The 19,687-nt window shown below is 47.4% G+C and overlaps 1 protein-coding gene across 1 annotated transcript; it reads right to left on the bottom strand.

The window, feature by feature from the left end:
• Positions 1-226: 226 nt before the first annotated feature.
• sh2d4bb (SH2 domain containing 4Bb) lies at positions 227-11,303 on the bottom strand. Its single transcript, XM_076298787.1, has 8 exons — positions 11,141-11,303; positions 8,208-8,367; positions 7,203-7,356; positions 6,045-6,183; positions 5,539-5,905; positions 3,020-3,147; positions 1,415-1,635; positions 227-334 (listed from the first exon to the last, which is right to left on the bottom strand). The coding sequence occupies exons 1-8, from the start codon at positions 11,301-11,303 to the stop codon at positions 227-229; spliced, it is 1,440 nt and encodes a 479-aa protein (XP_076154902.1).
• Between the last annotated feature and the right edge of the window lie 8,384 nt (positions 11,304-19,687).

Here is a 19,687-nt window from a genome sequence, read left to right as displayed (position 1 = left end):
TGGACAGGGTGCAGAAATAGCATGTGTTTTTGTCCCACGATCCAAATCTGTTACAGAACAAGCAGTGGAAAGACCAACGCTTGGAGTGCCTGTGTGAGAGTGGTCAGCCTGTACGTATAACGTGTCAAACAGGCAGGTCTGAATGTCTGAGGTGTGCTAGTGTATGTGTTGGTGTACGTGTGTGTATATGATTGAGTTGGGCAGGTTGTGTCTGTGTTTATCTCTGTCAGGGTGGAGGAGGAAGCAGTAAGAGACCCCCATAGTCCACGTTGGAGGACCTCGGACGACAAGACTCCTGGAGGAGCTCTCCTCCGGATGTGGTGATGACCTCTTCCTGCAGAGAGACAAAGAGCGAGAGTGAGAAAGATGTTAGTCAACAAACAATACAACAGTATGAATAACAACATGCTGTTGTTATTCATACTTCCATCACATCCATCACACCCATCACATCTACACGGCAAAGCTCTTATGAACAGAATTAACACCTTTAACCTATGAGGCTGTTGATTGTTGAGGTTGGTAGATCACTTGGGCTGCTGTGTGAGGCAGATCTAGGGGTGGGATCATGACACTAACATGGAGAATGGAACATAATGACTCTGTTGCAGGGGCACCATGGCACTTGCCGTCTGGCTCGCAAAACTAGTTACATCTGGTGGCGGCGACATCAGATGAAGAATTAAGTGACGGAAAAGGGCTGCCGGTTCCTCTCGCTGACCGGGGAGCACAGGTCTGGGGTCAGTGCGGCTCTGTGTTAGCTCCATGAAAAGGGTCTGATCTAATGAGGGCAGTGTGTAATATAAGCCTGGAGATAGCTGCCGACCAGCTGTTCCTAACGACAGCCTGCTCCTGACCCGTGTCACTGAGTCACAGGGATGTGGCTGTGTTCTGAGTTTGATACCAAGCGCTGGTCTCCCTTAACTAGTTTCTGTACTGGTCTCCGAATTCAGTAAGGACACAGTTGACTTTTTTTTTTTTTTGGGGGGGGAATTTTTAAGTGCAAAACAACTTTGCTGATCTGCACAACGTCACATTTCCATTGGGCCCAAGTGTATAAAGGATCTCACAGGGTTACCATGTTTTATTCAATAGCAGACCTTTGCTGACACAGGCAGTGGACAGACTGCTGTTATGTCTATTTCACCGTAGACATAGACCTGCATTAGTATTCTTGCAGTACTGCCATAATGCATTATATTATAAGGTAAACTGGAACTAATATGGCAGTCTGTAGACCACTCTATGCCTTTAGGTCATCCCAGGTTTTAATCTTATAGGTTGAGTGGTAACCTTGACAACAAGGTGTTCTGTGACATACTGTATGTTTGTGTACTGTATGTGCAGATTGTGCACACATGAACAGCCTTGTGTGCCCCCTTGTGCATGTTCATGGTTGATGGGGGTCACCTGCCTTGTGGAAGTCGATGAGGTCAGCCAGAGTGGCGTGTCTGTTCTGGTCCACGCCCAGGAAGCTGTAGTAGTCGCCTGAGGCGTCGATGAGGAAGTGCTTGAAGCCAGACGGCGTGCGGTACGAGAGCGTGTAGCCCCATATGCGCTCGCTCACGCGGACCAGGAAGCTGCCCTCGCTGGCATTCATCAGCAGAGCCTCGGACTCCTGTCGCGAAATGATGCCTGGAGAGAACAAGAGTGGGGAGTGGAGGATACAGAGTGGTGGGAGGGAAGGGGGGAGGGTAGAGTGGAGTGCAGATGGAGGGGTGGGAGGGAAGAGGGGAGTGGTGTTTCAATGTTCCCAAATTTTCACGCTGAGATAACAACACTGAGCTGGAAGGGTTTTTATCTCAAATGATACTCCTGCTTGCTCATAGAAATGATTCACATCACTGCAAAGAATAACAAATAAAGCGCTGCAGAAAAATATTTCAAAAGTACATGTGTACCCCTTGGGTGAAATTACACATTCATGGGCAATGCTCGGGGAGGGTTGACTCACCTGCCAACATGTTAAATAAATGTTGTCAAACAGTGCCTTGTTTTTTTTTCCAGGGGTAAAAACATTAGCATTTATTCACTGCCTCTAATTCCTGGTCAAAACAAATGAATTTAGAGAGGTGTGCTGTGCCAGCTTTATCTCTGGAGTTTCACCAGGCTTTTTCCTCTTTACATGTACTACTGGGCCGTCTTGTGTTTGACAAAAATAGAGCAATTCTTTTTTTAAGCATCACATCAAAAGAATCCACCACCCTCCGACGGAGTAACAGACATGTTCTGATGTGTTGCCTAGTTCCCTGTTGGTTGTGTGGAGTGACAGAGAGATAGAGAGAGAGAGAGAGAGAGAGAGAGAGTGCAAATGTGGCGACGACAGCAGCAGGCAAGAATCACGACAGGCAGGAAGACAGCCAGGTGCAGATAGGAAGGGAACAATCTATAGAACAGCAGCCCAAGAACTAGGGGGGAGAAAGCGTGTGAGTGATTGAGTGTCTGAGCGATTGTGTGCGAGGCTGCTTGTAACGCTGGACGTGGCGGACACAGGTGTTTCTGGCCAATGTCGCCGCAGTCACCCCCTGTTCCCTGGCACTGAGTCTGACGCCAGTTGTTGCCGGGTCGGAGTTGCTGTCACTCACGCCCTCGTTAATCTGATCAGCGCTCAATCCCTCCCAGTCGCTCACTGTGACCCCAATCAGCCTGGCGCACGCTGAGAATTATTGAGCTGCCCCCATCCATTCTCCGGCCTCCCCTCCTTAGCCCTGGCCCCTCTCACATCCACACACTCAATTTGCCTTTATTTATTTATATATATATATATATATATATATATATATATATATTTATTTATTTATCCCTGAACAACTCTTTCATCTGTCATCTTCTCTGCCTTTTTCAATTTTGCTGTCTGTAATCAACATTCTCTTTCTCTTGCCTCCCCATCTCTCTGTCAAGTCTTTGCCTTTTTTTCTCTGAAGGGTACTCTTCTCATCCTCCTCTTCGCACGCACGCACGCACGCACGCACGCACGCACGCGCACACTTGTATTTGGTGTGTAAGGTGCTGCACCCACCGTGGAACCAGGGGGCTATAGTGTTGCTGTTCCTCTGGTAGCCGGCTCTCTTGGGCCGCTGTTCCTCCCGGAACCAGCGCAGGATGGACTCGCGTGAGCTGGGTCGGGCCGGCCGGTTCCACACAGGGCTGGGAGAGGGGGATACAATGAGAGGAGGTGAAGAGGGGAAGGGGGGCACTCTTTTTATTGCACTTTTTTTATTGCACAGGTTTTTATGACCATTGCGGGTGCTTCTACTGTACGTTCAGCTTGCAATTCTAAGGAAGTCTGGAGAAATGTACTGTTAACACCATAGACCAGGGATGGGCAAACTACGGCCCGCGGGCCGGATCCGGCCCGCCAAGCACTTTCATCCGGCCCGCCGAGCATTTCATTTAGGCTAGTTATCAGGCTGCTCGCTATTTTTTTCCTGCGATAGACGTTGGTTAGCTTTACTGCAAACTGCTTTTCACTCTCCTTAGATAACGTTTACAATGTCAATGTCAAAACATCATGTTAAATAGAGATAACATCATGTTAAACTAAGTTAACTCTTAGTTATCTCCTTTGCAGCAGATCTAACGTGAACATAATGCAATCCATTTAATTGGGAACGCGTCTGCACTCACGAGAGGGAGAGGGAGAGAGAGCCGCAGGTTCCAGCTGGCTTGTGATTGTTGATAATTGATATCTCCTTATAAGAAAGTTTTAAAAGGAAATCATGAAGGCAACAGTAGTTCCCACTACTGACCATTTAAAAACTGTGAGAGGGCCCAGCCGTAGGTACAGCACTAGCCATAGTGGAGCAGGCAGAAGATCATTGAGAAATAAACGTGAATTAAAGCGACTGTCTTAAAGCGATAGTGTACAATTTATACATTTGTTAAACAGCATAAAATTAGCAGTATTTTTAAAACAAATTAGCAGTATTTTAAAACAAATACTTTTCATTCTAAATTATAGGCTATAAAAAATGTTTTTTTTTAGGCGTGTGGTGTGGGGGGGGGGGGGGGGGGGTTGTGTGGCCCGCCGGCCAATTTTCAAAACCTAATGTGGCCCTTGAGTCAAAAAGTTTGCCCACCCCTGCCATAGACTATGCTTCATATTTGAGTAAGAGTGTTTACGTATTGACATGGTGGAGGATTTGTACCTTTATTCATATATCTGATGCTTTTTTCCAAAGTGATCTACAAATAATAGACAATACTCAATGTGCAGTTTGAATAAGAGACAATAGTGTTACAAGTGCTACCTTGTATAAGAAATAAAATGACAGTTTAGAGCTAAGGACGTAGATAAGAGAGATGGTGAAAAACATAAGTGCAAGTGTGTTGGGTTGTTAGTGGTGTAGGGAGAGGAGGAACTCTTGAAAGAGCTGAGTCTTCAAGAGGTAGAGTGCATTCCACCATTGGGGAACCACAGATGAGAATAGTTTGAGGCTAGTGACATGGGACATGGTTTGCACTTTGGCAATATTTCTAAGGTGATAAAAAGCATTTTTAGTGACGCTACTGATGTGAGATTCAAAATTTAAGTCAGAGTCTAGGAGTACGCCAAGATCTTTCGCCAGGTGCTTGGTGTTTTGTGCTAGTGGGTTTAAGTTAAGACATAGTTTCTCTCTTTGGACATTTGTTCCGATGATTAGGACTTCTGTCTTGTTTTTATCCAATTGCAGAAAGTTAAGGGTTTATCAATAGGACTAGTGTCATTGGGTGATAAAGAAATGTATAGTTTGGTGGCATCAGCATAGCTATGAAAATGAACCCCATGTTCCCTGATGTTTCCTAGCGGTAGCATATAGAGACTGAACAACACAGGTCCTAGAATGGAGCCTTGAGGGACCCCACAAATTATGCAAGTGTTCACCAAGGGAGACTGAAACATCTCTGCCAGAGAGATAAGTCTTAAACAAGGTCTCTCTGGGCCAGAGAGACCAACATAATTGTGTAATCGGTTAATCTGTGCTATGATGGGATTGAAAACCAGATTGGTATTTCTCAAGTGTACCGCTCAGCTGGAGGTAATCATTTAGCTGCCTTTCTCAAGAATTTTACTTAAGAAGGGAAGATTTGAAATTGGTCTGAAATTATTTAGCACTGAAGGATCCAGGTTAATTTATTTTTGGAGGGGCTTGCCGACAGCAGTTTTTAGTGTCTGAGGGAAAGTACCAGAGAGAAGGGAGTGGACTGCAATGGCTAGAACTTCATCTTCCAGGAAGTTGAAGACGAATCTTAAAGAAGGTAGTGGGGATGGGGTCAAGTGAGCAAGCAGAGGGTTTAAGTTGCATTACTTCTTTCCTGAGCATTTCTTTATCAAGGCAGTAAAAATACTCATTTTAGTCTCAGGCAGAGGAGAGGCATCCGCAGATGGGGGTTCTTGCATATTCTGTTGAGCGTGGCTAAGGTCTAGCCTGATTTTTGTGATCTTGTCCCTAAAAAATGCGGCAAATTCCTCCCGTTTTGAAACAGAGGAGATGAAAGCATATATTATATCATCCAAGTATATGTCATATTTTGAATATATAATGTGGGTTTGTTCACCATTCTGAGAGGGACTGTGTTGCCGGGCTGCTATGGCGACGATTCGGTCTGCGGCGATAGTGCGTGGAGCCAGCGCTGGGCGGGGCACTCACTGCCACGGGTGCAGATGTGTTTGTTGTCACCAAGGTGGCTGCAGGGCGGCTGGCCTCGGGCAGTGGGGCCGCTGCGGCGCCAGTGGACGACTGCTCGATGATGGCACTGTGCCGCCGGCTCTGGCCTGAGCCGTTGAGGTGCGTCTTCTGGAAAAGTCCACTTAGGCCCGCCACCAGGCCCTTGTCAATGGCGCGCAGCGACTGGCGCTTGTACTCGTCACGGGCACGCCTCGCCTTCGTCTTCATCTCCTCGTCGGCCGCTTTCGAGCGCCTCACTAAGGGAAACAAAACAATCATTTCAGAAATGCCAACCCTCTGTCTCTCTCTTTCACTGGATATATTTCTAAGATCATTTATTCCCCCTCCTCACAAGTGGATGTGTATCATCCCTGTTTGCTATTTTTCTGGCCGTACATTGTTCTTGCCATTCCTTGTCATCTCTCTCGCTCTTCTTCTCCTCCTGCTTCAGGGAGATGTACAGCTCTTTCGCTCTCCTCTCCTCCGCCCGACGGATCTCCTCCTCCCCCCTCTGCCTCTCCTCCTCTTTGCACTTCTACAAAACACACACACACACACACACACACACACACAGATGAATCAGGCGTCTTATCAAATACCTCGCCTTCCTTCTACCTGTCTTTGTCGTCTGCTTAACACAAAGGCATACGCAGTCACATTCACGGTGTTCGACTCCCCCATCCCCCCCCCCATCTCCAGCCAGCATCTAGCAGATAAGACGTAACGTCGGCGGAAGGTGTTGTCTTGCGGCGAGGTGATTATCTAAATTCCATAAGGGTTTCAATTAGGTTTAAATAATTCAGCCGCTCTCAGAACACCAACAAAGAACAGCAACTTTAATTAGGGGGGGCAAATTAAGACAGATCTCCATTAGTATTGGGTAATTAAAGGCGAAGGTGAGAGAAGAAGAGAAGGACACAGACTCCATCTAATTGTAGACATAGACACGTGGCACAGCGCGAGTCTGTGAAGTGCAAACACAAAAACTCTCCCCAACCCCTCCAGCTTGGGGAATGAAGAAGGATCAAGGCCACAGTGCTTTGTCAATTTTTTAAGTATAAAGAGCGTACATCAGTATTCTCTGTGTTATATCTTGCTGTCAAACACTTCACTGAATTCATGCTGTCTGTGTGGTGACGGTGAATGACTATGATAATGATTATCCTTGTCAAATTATACATAGTGCATGAAGGCAGTCGTTTGTGTGTGCATAGCAAGCATGACGTGTATGTCTATGTGTTGATCATAAATCATGCTATATGCCAGTGTAATACGTAACATGTGATATGATTGCTTAGCAACAACGCAGTAATTTTTTCGTGTGTGTGTGTGTGTGTGTGTGTGTGTGTGTGTGTATGAGTGTGTGAGTGTGTGTGTGTGTGTCTGTTTGTGTGTGTGTGTGTTTGTGTGTGTGAGTGTGTGTGTGTGTGTATGTGTCTGTGTGTGTGTGTGTGAGTGTGTGTGTGTGTGTGTGTGTCTCTGTTTGTGAGTGTGAGTGTATGAGTGTGTGTGAGTGTATGAATGTGTGTGTGTGTGTGTGTGTGTGAGGCTAACCTTCAGCTCTTCCCGGATGCGGTTCTCCTCCTCCACCTGCTTCGCCGCTCTCCTGTCATCTATCTCCTCTTTCCACTTCCCAGCGACGAAGCGAGCCTTCTCTTTCGCCATGGCGTCCCGGAACTTCTTTTCGATCTCGGCCTCTTTCACACGCCTACGGGATGATGATGCGTGGCACAGACTGAGCGACACGTTTCCCCCCCTGTCGCCCTCTCACGCCCACTCCTATTCACACCATCTCTCTCCTCTACTTCTCTCTCCTCACCACACATTCCTGCATCCTTGGAATGCATTGTGTAAGGTTTCGACTGTGAAATACTGCAGCTTTTCTACACATATTTGTGTGCTCCCCTCCATCTGGAGTGCCTTGTACAGTACATAGCCTAGCACACAGTTTTTCGCTTGTTATTCAAGAGAATGGAGTGGAGAGGGGAATAGATAGTCCCCTCAAACCTATCAAACCCCCCCCCCCCACCTCCCAGACCTCATCTCTCATCTTTCTCTCTCTTTTCATCATCACACCAATGTTCCATCTCTCACCCCTCTCCATCCTTCCACCCCCCTCCTTCTCTCTAGAGCTACTGGCTCCATCGTTCTCCTCCTTCTCTCATCATCTCTTGCAGCACCAATGCTTCATCTTCCTTCCTGTCTCTCTCCCTTACTGTCTCACTGTAACTCGAGAGCCTGTCTTCCTGTCCATCCTTTCTCACTAGAGCTCCGTGGCCTTGAACTGGCTGTTCCTACTGGCCCTCTAGTCTCATCAGCTCTGTAATGTTTCATGTCTTCCACCCCTCCTTCTCCCCCCTCTCTGTCTCCCTCTCTCTCTCTTTCCCCCTTTCCCTCTCTCTTCTGGGCCTCATACTAGGCATGTGTCTTTACCTCCATCTGTTCCTCCAGAATGTTTCAAGTTCACCACATGAACCCCCTTTTCTCTCTCTCTCTCTCTCTCTCTCTTTCTCTTTCACTCTCTCTCTCTCTCTCTCTCTCGCTCTCTCTTTCACTCACCAGAGCTCCTGGGCCTCGCGCTGGGCCTGTTTCCTGGCGCGCTCCTCCATCAGCTCCTCCACAATGTCCTGGTAGGGCTTGTCCCCCTTCGCCTCCCCCATCACCCACACCCACACATCCCCATCTCTGCCCATCAGCCACTGGATGCCCCGCCGCTCACCTGGCCAGAGAAATAAACAACAACAGGTCAGCACGGAGGCGCCGTCACTCCGCCACCACGATGGAGAATTTGACCAACACTATCTAAACAAGGTGCCATTTGTAAGGTACACTTTTTTGACGTATGTTTTTGCAGACTAAATAGTTTTGGGATCATCTTAGAATGCATTTTGTTGGTCATGTGGAGGACACGTAAACGTACCTGTCGCAAGAAAAGCTTTCACAGCACAACATCAGTGGCCATGTTGCCAAAAGACACCAATTGCATGCTAGTTAGCTTTTGTCAGCCCCAGTTGTGCTTTTGTTGTGTTTTTGCGCATTTTTCAGGTGGTCAGCTGGCCCCCTTTTCTACCAGAGTTCCTTATTGCTACTTTAACATTAATTTACTGGTTGTGCGGCCAAGTGTGCTGTCTCAAGCAAGCACATTAGTGGGCCAGCAGCTAGCTTTGAAACATAGCTAATTAATTTAACAGCACTAAAACATTTATCTGAGACAAAGCTCTTGTTTTTAATCCTCGACAATAATGAGGAACATTTATCTTTGTTCAGGACCAGGAGAATGAGCAGAGGTGTCTTCATTTTCCAGTCAGTCTCTCACTTCGCCTGTCTGATGAAGACATCCCACCATACTGGGGACTCATGTAAGCACAAGGGAGGAACTCGGGAGTATAAAGACATTGAAAGACAAAAACGTTCCTTAAGGGAAACAACTTCCTCCCAAGCATTCATCCTCAAATAATTTGCAGGCTATACTCCCTCAGGCTGTGCCACTGGTTGTCGTTGTGCCTGGCATGTATCAAATTTGTGTTTTCAGCATACGCCTAATGGCAGAATAAAAAACCTTGTATTTCAAACAATTCTGTGCTCTTTGAAAACTCCTTTGTTCTTAAGTGGCACCTAAAATGGTCTCCGCAACATGGAGGACAGTGAGAGAGAGAGTGAAAAAATAAGAGTGCACTTAAGGAAGCAGCACCCACTCTCGGCCTCATCCAGAACATCCCCTCTCTTCTCCTCCCCTCCCATCTCCGCCCCGCCTGCCTCTCCTCTCCTCTCTCACCTCCCTCTCTCCTTCTCTCCCCTGCCTCCTCTATCTCCTGTACCATTAACACACCAGCGCTGGCAGATAAGATAAAATCCAAACTCGCTCATTCACACATCATCACTTGGCCAGAGAGAAGAAGATAGAGAGAGACAGAGACAGGAAGAGAGAGAGAGAGTGTGTGTCTGAGAGAGAGAAAGAAATGGAGATAATTCAGTCTCACCACCGAAACTTACAGGTGTTACAGTCAGATCGCATTTCAAAGAGATAGCGGCGATGCCGCCTGAAACCTGGGTGAGGGTATAAGGAACTCTCGCTTAGAGGGAAGAGCTGTTGGATGTAATACACTTCAACTAGACAATCAGACAGCGACTGGGGCAAAAAAAAACTTCACATGGAACGGAGATAGTGCTCTCACGGATGCTCTCCCTCGAAGCCCGAGAGGAATTACACGAATGTCACCTAGGCTAAGTGTGAACGCGCTGCCACGGAGACCATACAGGTGCACATAAGAGAGCTGTACTAGAGAGCACCATGGCAACACCACGATTCAGGGATAATCCAGCCCCTCTCAATGCACAAGGGAAGTAGCATTTCAAATGCAAATGATGCTTGGAGATTTAGGGGTATTTTTATCTAGAGGAAAACAATGCCGTAATATGCAACAGCCCAGTAAAGTAGGATTGCATCTGAATTCTCCTCCTCTAGAACAAATTGACCAGGGGCACTGGGACAATTACTTAAGATACGGTTGACACATTGCAACATTGCGCTCTGGATTGTTTACTGAAAGACACATACTTTATGGAGCCCAATAAATAAAGCCAGTAATTGACGGCATTAGAAATAAGCCCAGGGTGGATTACAAAGGCAATATTTACAGAAGGCATTAGTAGAAATAATTCCCACTTTTAAGTTCTTTCTTAAGATGCCTCTGTGATTTCTACAAAGAATTCATAATATTTGTGCCCAAGGGCCATTTTCTGTACAAATGAAAGGTATATAACATCTTTGTTGGATATTGAAGTATGTAACCACAGACACTGTGGAGCAGTTATGCATGCAGTGGAAGAAGGTTATCTAACAGTTACATGTATAACCATTTTGTGACATAACAATTGTAGACACTTCCCAAGCAGCCCCAAATATAATTATGATTTCTGTCAAGATTCAGGCAAGCAGAAGTGTGTGTGTGTGTGTGTGTGTGTGTAGATGTGGGGGAGGGGGCACTCCTACAGATGACTCACCCTGCTTGGCTCCACTCTGCAAGTCTGTCAGCACCTTCAAGCAGTGGCTACTCTATGCATACCACAGCATCTTATATATATGACTGCACCTCCATGGATGATGTATAATATAGCTTTATAAATATATCACTGTTACTTACACTGCAAGTTAGTTGGCAGCATCAGGCCATGGCACATCTATGTATGAAACTATTTTGCATTTTCTGGACATGACTGTTACTTATACTGCAAGTCAGATAGCACTTTAATGCTATGACACCACAATGTGTTATGCATGCTATATTAGCTTTCATATGCTGAAAGTCAGCCAGCACCTTAATGCTATCATACGTTTATGGATGATACAGGCGATATCATCTTTCTAGATTATGTGCGTATACTGCTTCAAGAAATACAAGAGTCAACCATGTACAGTATGTGAGTGTATGTGAGTCTATTAAAGAGAGTATATCTGTGGGGGTGGAGAAGCGGGGGTGGTTCTAACTCACCGGTCTTGCAGACGCGGGGGTTGGGGTCACGGCTCTCCCGCTCGTTCCAGCGGCGCACCTGCTCCTCGCGGATCTTGTAGAAGAGGATCTGCTTCTGCTCCTCGTTGAGCTCGGCCAGCAGGTCCGGCTCGATGAACATCTCCTGCAGGATCTGCTGCATCATCTTGCCTTAGAGGGTCAGCGTGTGGCCAGCCGACAGATACAGTACAGACAGAAAGAGACAGGCAGGCAGGCAGACACACACACACACACACACACACAAGTAGGACTAGACGGACAGAAAGAGAGAGGACCAGGTAGATGGACTAAAGGGCATTGACTGGGCAGGCCGATGGATAACAGGTGTCCACTGGGTGGTGTTTTGGTCGGGCTTTGAGACTGTGGCTCTGTCGCAGTATCCTCGCCTGGCCCCAGTCAGGTGTGTCTGTGTGTCTGTCTGGGAGTTTGGGTCTCTTTGTCCTCTGCCAGCTCTTTCAATATTGGCCAGCCCAGTCCCGTGGAGGCAGCGCCGCTGTGCTCCAAACAGGGATTAAATCTCTATACAAGAGCCACATTATCACTGTGTCAGCTCCTTTCTCTCTCTCTCTCCTCCACCTCCTCCACCTCCTCCTTTTCTCTCTCGCCGACACTCTTTCTTTCTCTGTGCTCTTTTCTTTTCGTCCCCGCGTGCGCCCTCGCCTGCCGCCCGGCTCTCCCACTGTTTTGCCGCTTCACACAAATCGCCAGCTCCCGCCGTCTTCCCTTTTCTTCTCTCTCTCTGCTTCACTTTCTCTCCACTTCAGAGTTTTTTTTTTTTTTTACTTTTCTTGCTGATCTCTCTCTCTCTCTCTCTCTCTCTCTCTCTCTCTCTCTCTCTCTCTCTCTCTCTCTCTCTCTCTCTCTCTCTCTCTCTCTCGTTCCCTCTCACTCTGCCACTTCCACTGTTCTGAGGTCTCATTTCTGTCTTTAACCAGTATGAGTTTTTGTTACACCCCTCCCTCCCGCTATCTCTCTCTCTCTCTCTCTCTCTCTCTCTCGCTTTCTTTCTCTCTCTCGACCCCTCTCTCTCCCCCTCTCTCTCTCTCTGTCAGTCTCTTTCTTTGTGTCTCTACAGTGGCCCTATAGACACAGGTGTGTCTGACATGGATGCCTGTACCTGACAGGTCCTTGGAAACACATCTTAAAAGTAATCAGGTATGTGTGTTTGTGTAAAAGTGTATGTGAGTGTGTTTGAGTCTGAGATGATGTGTGCTGCTCACATATCAACTGTTAATGGCACCATCCAGAGTGAAAAGTTATTGTTGACTTCTCTTACTGTGTGCGTGTGTGTGTGTGTGTGTGTGTGTGTGTGTGTGTGTGTGTGTGTGTGTGTGTGTGTGTGTAAGCCAGGTGTTTATATTTTTTCTCTTGTGTGTGTATATGGCTGCACTATGCGTTACCTGACCTGGCTCTTTCTCTGCACTCCTCTTCCCCATGGTGAAACTCTATCTCCCTGACTCATGTTTCGCCTGCAGAGTGATTGCATAGCAGCTGCTGCCATGCCTTTCCCCTCTCTCCCCCTCTCTTCCCCCTCCCTCCCTCGTTCTCTCTCTCTCTCTCTCTCTCTCTCTCTCTCTCTCTCTCATTCATCCTGGCCCAGGATCAGGCCTGCAAGTGAGCCCTGATGCACCGAAATGGCTTTGCCTGTGGTATGCATTTATGGCGTTCCAAGTGGCTATGTCCTCAAGCATCGCTCCTAATTGTGCCACCGCCTCCTTGCATTACTGTGTGTGTTAATTACAATGTAATTACATGTGGTAGTTACATGTAATGACACTGTCCTCATTGTCAAACTGATTGGGCGTGTTAACTGCAAGCAGCACACAATCCTCTTAATGAGGGCTCATTGAAAAGCGGTGGCTGTTGTGTGTCCTTGCAATCTTCCTTCGTTCGCTCTTTTTTTATCCTCTGCCCTTTTGTCTCTCTCTCTCTCTCTCTCTCTCTCACTTTCTCTCACTTTCTCCTTCTGTCACTCCTGCACCCCCTCCTAGTCTAGCCTTCTCCCTTGTTCTTTCTCTCTGTGCTTCATCTGGGCAGACCACGCTTGTTATGCAGGGAGAAGGCTTGTGACCAAGTAATTACGGGTGTCTCTCTTGACCATTAGCCTGACGTCGCTTTTTCAATCCTGTCACCTCGAGCTGCAGGGAGGATGAGCGGGACACAGAGCAAGAGAGAGAAAGAGAGAGGGAGAGAAATAGAGAGGGGGAACGAGAGAGGGTGTGTGTGTGTGTGTGTGTGGGGGGGGGGTGATGAATATGGCGGCCGGGAGCAGGGAAGTTAGAGAGGACGATGAGGAATGTGCGTGGGCTGCTAATGGTGCCGCACTGATTTGCCCCGTCAACATGAGAAAAACAAATAGATGGAGCCTGTTTAACTCTCCGCTCCCCCTGCTAACATTGATGTGAGCTGTTGATTTGTGTGTGTGTGTGAATGTGTGTGTCTGTTGATTTTAGGATCACTTGGCAACACACAAACTGTCTGTCTGTGTGTGTGTGTGTGTGTGTGTGCACTCTTTGTGTGTGTCTGTGAGTGCGTCTGTTTTCCCATCCCTCTCTTCCTAACTGTGTTTAACCAATACATATTCATTCACTCTTTGTGCAAATTAATACCAATTATCCTATTGATAGTAATTGTGTCAAACACAATTAGTCAAAAATACAGGCCAGTCAAATGCCGTTCAAGGCTAGCGGTGTTGACAATAAGTGTGCTAATTTGTGCTTGGAGAATCGGCGTGAGGGGGGATAAAATGATCACCTTCACCCAGCCCCTCTGAATGTGGTGCTAATTGGCAAAAAACCCAGGCACCTACACTCTGGTGATCTGTACAGGTTTAGCAGTCAGCTGGGAGCAGGAGGAAGAGGTGGAGGAGGTGGAGGTGGAGGAGGAGGTGGAGGTGGCAAAGAAAAAGCACCTCAGCTTTCTTTCCCGGCGACAGCAAATGTCCCTGTTTGGGCAGACACAGCTGCCGGCCCTGGTGGCGTGATGCGACTCTCACGAGCTCGATCCGTCAAACAGTGCACCACCCTACTCTGACTATCTCTTTCACACACACACACAGACACGCACACACACACACACACACACACAAACACAGACGAAAGAACCTGCACATCTCCATTTCCCATTTCTGTTTTTTAATATGAACTCACCTTCCTAGTGCTCTGTCATCCTTCCTCATTCCCTCTCTCTTTCTCTCTCGCTCTCTCTATCACTCTCTCTCTCTCACACACACAATCGCTGTCACACCTTATAGTGCTGGTCGCGGCCGCGTGTGTGATGACCCGAGGGCTAATTATGATTCATTTCTAATAACTGGGAATCACAGGCAGCACAAAGTGCCTCGACGGACAGCTCTGGTCAGAGAAAATTGGTCATTAGACCCTCTGGACGTGGCCCTTCTCCTGTCCCCAACGCCTGCAGCACCCGGTGCATAATTGAGAGGAACAGAGTCATAATGGGAAGTCATTTGACAATAATGCCACAGCTTCATTTGGGATGCAAGGTGCGTGCATTAGACGCATATATACGGGTGGCCAGCCCATGTTTTTCTCTCTCTCTCTCTATCTCTCTCTCTCACATTCTCTTTTTTCACCTTTTTTCCTTGCTTGTTATTTTTAATTATGTTTCGGTTTTGACATCCTTCGGGGGATGGAGGGGGTGCAGGCGGAGTGTGAGGCGGCCACTGCGCTCTTCACGCAATAAAACTGAAATGGATCAAGTGATGCTCCCAGCAGGCGATTTGCAGAGTGGCTTTATGAAGGAGGAGGAGGAAGGGCTGGCTATCTTCTATTGATCCCATGCACCCTTCCATGCCATCGCCTCCCCTGCACGCCTGTGCTGCAATGCTCTCTATGTTTCAGCAGGGGCTGCTGCTGAGTCATACTTCAAACACCCCCCACCTCCATCCTCCTTCACGTACCGGTATATCACATGTAACTTCTCACACTGGCCACTAGAGGCCACTGTTTAAGATAGCAGTGTTCAGTCTAGTTGTGGATGTGAGAGAGATAGATATGATATGTGGACTGGGGAGTGATGGAAGAGGTGATATTTTCCAGCGCACTGTCTCCCCCCAACCCCCCATCTTTCTAAATGCCCTATGACCTTGTCTATGATTATCCCACCCTACTGGAGGGCGTGTGAATAATGATCAAGAGCAGGAAATGAGAAAAAGGGGGCAACGTCTGACACCTACACCTGTATGGCAAATGGCAATGTCATTTAAGACAAGACAAATGGGGGGTGGGGGGACAATGACAACCCTCCCTCCTCAACACACACACACACAGACACACACACACACACACACAAGCAAACTCACACACAGACACACAAACAAACACACAATAGTATTCAGATGCACATCCTTAGAAGCTTAAATCCTCGCTGGCGTTTATCCCATCGGCAATCATCCGCTCGTGAATTTTTCCTTTCTTCCTTCCTCGAGGTGCACCCGCCCGCCTCACATTCCATTTCAGGCGACAGCTCCTACCTTTTTCCTGGCGTTCCTGTGGCCTCGCCTGTCACCGTGGATTGGGAACGCTGCCTTGAGAGCACAGCTTGTTCTTTCCCCAGTCTCTTTCGCTGTCTTCCCACCAACCCTCCACCCAGCCACCCACCAACTCCACCACCCACCCTGATCCAAGCCGCTTTCTTTTCCCTCCACCTTTGCCGCTCACCTTTACACTTCGCCTTTTTCTTCTGCCGTCCGCCATGGCGGGTCAGTCTTCCCGTAAAGGTGCGCGGCGACGTGGTGTGCCGTTGTCACGGATGCCATCCTCAGCTGGGGGGTTGGGGGGGGGTTGGTTGGCGGGGGGCTGAGGTGACAAGCGTGCTGTCACTTTTATTGGCAACACACTCGGCTGGCACCCGTGAAAGGTGTAATGTGTCACCGCCGCTGTCACTTACGGACGTGATGGAGGCGCTTCGCCTGACCACCACGTGGGCCGCGATGGACAGATAGACGGATGGAGCCGTTGGACGGGAGCATCAAAGCTGACCGATTCCCTCTGGCTGCAGCTTCTCTTTATTTTGTTTTGGGGGATGGTGTGTATGTGTGTGTGTGTGTGTGTGTGTGTGTGTGTGTGGGGGGGGGTGTGTGGGGGGGGGGTGTTGGTGGTGGCAGTTGCTGTTTGGCGATTTTCGATGTTGCCGTTGCCGTTAGTTTTGGGGTTCTCCTCTTCAAACGTCAAAGGCATCAAAGGACGTGCTCCTCAAAATCATCAGCCAGTTGTTGGATGACACTGCAGAATGGGCCTGTGAACTATGGGTACGTGAACCAACTAAAAATAGGCCTTTTTTCTCTTTTACACATGGTGGAAGCCTTTTTGTGCCATTTATTTATAAATTATTTATTTTTAAACCACAAAGCCCCTGTGATGTGACAAGACACGGACCTCTTTATGTCACTCATGGTTTTGTTATTATAATTTAAGAGTAAAAAAAACACAAAAAATGTTGGATTATTTTTTTCATTCTTAGCCTTAAGCTTCATGAATCACCCCTTTTACCATACAGTATTCACGCCACATTCCCCCTACACACACACATACACACACACACACACACACACACACGCTGACATCCTTTAGTTCTGTCCAGCTCCTTGCTATTGAGTTGGTCCCCTGCAGGAGTGATGTGTGAGACACTGACACAAACTGACACTGACACTGTGTGTGTGTGTGTGTGTGTGTGTGTGTGTGTGTGTGTGTGTGTGTGTGTGTGTGTGTGTGTGTGTGTGTGTGTGTGTGTGTGTGTGTGCATGTGTGTGTGTGTGTGTGTGTGTGTGTTTGTGTGTGTGTGTGTGTGTGTATGTGTGTGTGTGTGTCTTACATAGCAGCACAAACACAGCAGCCCCAGCTCTGACCTCTTCCTGGATCGCTGTCTCATGGCTCGAATGGACGAATTCAGACAGGCGGGTCGCAATGGACAGATGGACAAGCAAGAGAAAAGACATGCACTCTACCTCATCAGTCAAGACAACCCCCTGGAGTGAGTGAGAGAGAGAGAGAGAGAGAGAGAGAGAGAGAGTGATTGAGTGAGAGAGAGAGAGAGACAGAGAGAGAGAGAGAGGGGGTGATAGAGGGAGACAGAGGATGGGGGAAAAAGGGGAGGGGAGTTAATAGAAATAAAAAAAGAGAAAAGAGCAGCCTTTTAGTGCAGTGTCAATCAAAACAAATCTATGCAGAAGGGTTAGGTTTGTTTTCCCTGTGGTGAGTTCTCCAATCGTGCCCTTATTTTCCCCACCCTTTGATTTCCACCTCAAAAAGTGGTCCTGTATTTGTTATGGACGCCAGGGCTTTGATCTCCGCCTGTAGCTACGCCACAGATACACTGGTTTCTCATTCCACGTTTGGGAAGAGACGCATCGGAGCACTGCACGCCATCATAGCTCCATCTGATGGAGAGATCAGGGGAGGAGGAATTATCACCCCCAACAGTCGCCAGAGCTGTTTTGCCTGCCTGACAGGAATAGGTTGTGTGTGTGTGTGTGTATGTGTGTGTGTAGATCTTCGCCCACAATTTGCTATTCTGTTCACCTCCCCTCACACCTCTCTCTTCTGCTGCTTGCTCTTGAGTCCTTGTTTGATGTTCAAGGAATCAAGGCAGACGTGTGAGGAGAATATGCAAAGGGCCACGCCAGTGGAGGGATGGAGTACTGCATTATGTGAATCCCTATGCCATGAGGCTGTTAATCGTCTGTCTGCCAAGTGACTGTTTTTTTTTTTTTATATCCACTAACCTGTTAGAATTCTGAGTGCAGGTGTATTATATTGTGAATAATTGGAAATCCACAAGGTTTACCTGCATTAAATTAAGTGCTATACACACGATAATGAATTTCCAGTTTCACCGAAAAAATTCAACTCATTTTAAGCTCCGTGCGATAGCCTCAAGACATTAATGAACACATGGCATACTCACTCCTGAACATAACCCACCGTGAATGATTGGAATGGAAAATCCAGGATGGTCATTAGATGGGAGAGTCTGTCCTGTTCTGACCCTGCCATATTTTGAAATCAAATCACAGCAAGGATACTGGACACCAGATATAATTTTTTTCTTTTTGTGTAGTTGGCTCCTTGGCCACCTGTACATATGTTAGCTGCCATGGAGGAAGTCCCCACTGTGATGACAGGGTTCCAATCCAAAACAGCTGGTTGCTATCACCACCGATAAACATATTCGGCTTGTTGCGTATTGACTTAGCGACAGCCAAGGGTTCGCAGCAGTTGCACCCAAAAATGACGGCTGTCGCAAATTGGTTAATGAAGGGGGTGGCGGTAGGGGGGATGCAGTGGTGCCGAATCCACGATCCAGGTGGCAAATCGCCCGCCAAATTGTAATAATCATAAATTCCACTCAGCTGAGAGCGAATGTGCTCTCTGAGGTGTTGTTTTTTCACAGGCCCTGAATTAACATTTTTTGGTATCATTTATTCATTTGGCTGATGCTTTTATCCAAAGTGACTTACAGAAGTCAATTATTACAGGGGTTTTACAGAGTGACTTACACAAGTCAATTATTACAGGTTTTTTTAAAGACAGGGTTTTTACAGAGTGACTTACAGAAGTCAATTATTACAGGGTTTTTACCCGAAGCAACTAAGTGAGTGCCTGACCTCACAAATACTCCTCTTGAATAAATGGGTCAACATTTCCACACTGAATTATTTCCTAAAAGAGTGGATGCTGTTACAGCTCCATAACAATGCCTTAGATGACTTAGAATGGGACATCATGAAGTTCCTGTGGGTATAATGGCAGATGTCCCATTACTTTTGTCTATAGAATATGTTCTTCGTCTTCGTCTAGCTTCACTAGGCTGCCATATTTACTGCTCGTGTTTGGATCCATGATTGAGTTGCTTGTTCTCCACCTCCACATTATTTGTGGCAGTTTTTTTTTTTAACTCCTTGGCGGGTTAGCGCCCCTAACCTCACACATCAAAGCAGCCCAGGGCCCACTCCCTCTCACTCCCCCACGGTTGTCACATCCGCCGAGGCCCCTAATTGAACCAGATCTAATGTCTAATTCGTTTAAACGGAGCGAGCCGCTTGCTGCCACTCAACAGTCGCGGCACGGCTGCGGGCTCTTCGGCGGGATGCTGCTGCTGTTGTTGTTGTTGTTTCGTTTTCTTTTTTTCTGTTTTTTTGTTCGCTCTCCTTCCTGTTAATTAGTGTAATTACACAGGATGTGGGTTTGTGTGTGTGTGTGTGTGTGTGTGTGTGTGTGTGTGTGTGTGTGTGTGTGTCAGTGTGAACAGAGATCACAACCTGATTGAAGTGCAGACCAACTGGTTGAGCTTCTGGCTAATTGCCAGGACAAAGGAGTCTGTGGATTTGAGGATCTCTTGGCTATACACACAGATACACACACACACACACACACACACACACACACACACACACACACACACACACACACACACACACACACACACATACTTTCTCTCTCTCTATGTGTGTGTGTGTGTGTGTGAATGGGTAAGTGTGCTGTGGAGGGTCAGTCTCCACAAGTAATTAGC

The sequence above is a fragment of the Alosa pseudoharengus genome, unplaced genomic scaffold, assembly GCF_046254945.1.
Source record: "Alosa pseudoharengus isolate Yale_2024_CS ecotype anadromous, Long Island Sound unplaced genomic scaffold, YU_APseudo_1.1 YU_APseudo_1.1_scf_21, whole genome shotgun sequence".
In the NCBI taxonomy this organism is placed as follows: Eukaryota; Metazoa; Chordata; class Actinopteri; order Clupeiformes; family Clupeidae; genus Alosa; species Alosa pseudoharengus.
The sequence above is the reverse complement of the archived record's forward strand: the minus strand, read 5'-3'. Positions and strand labels throughout refer to the sequence as shown.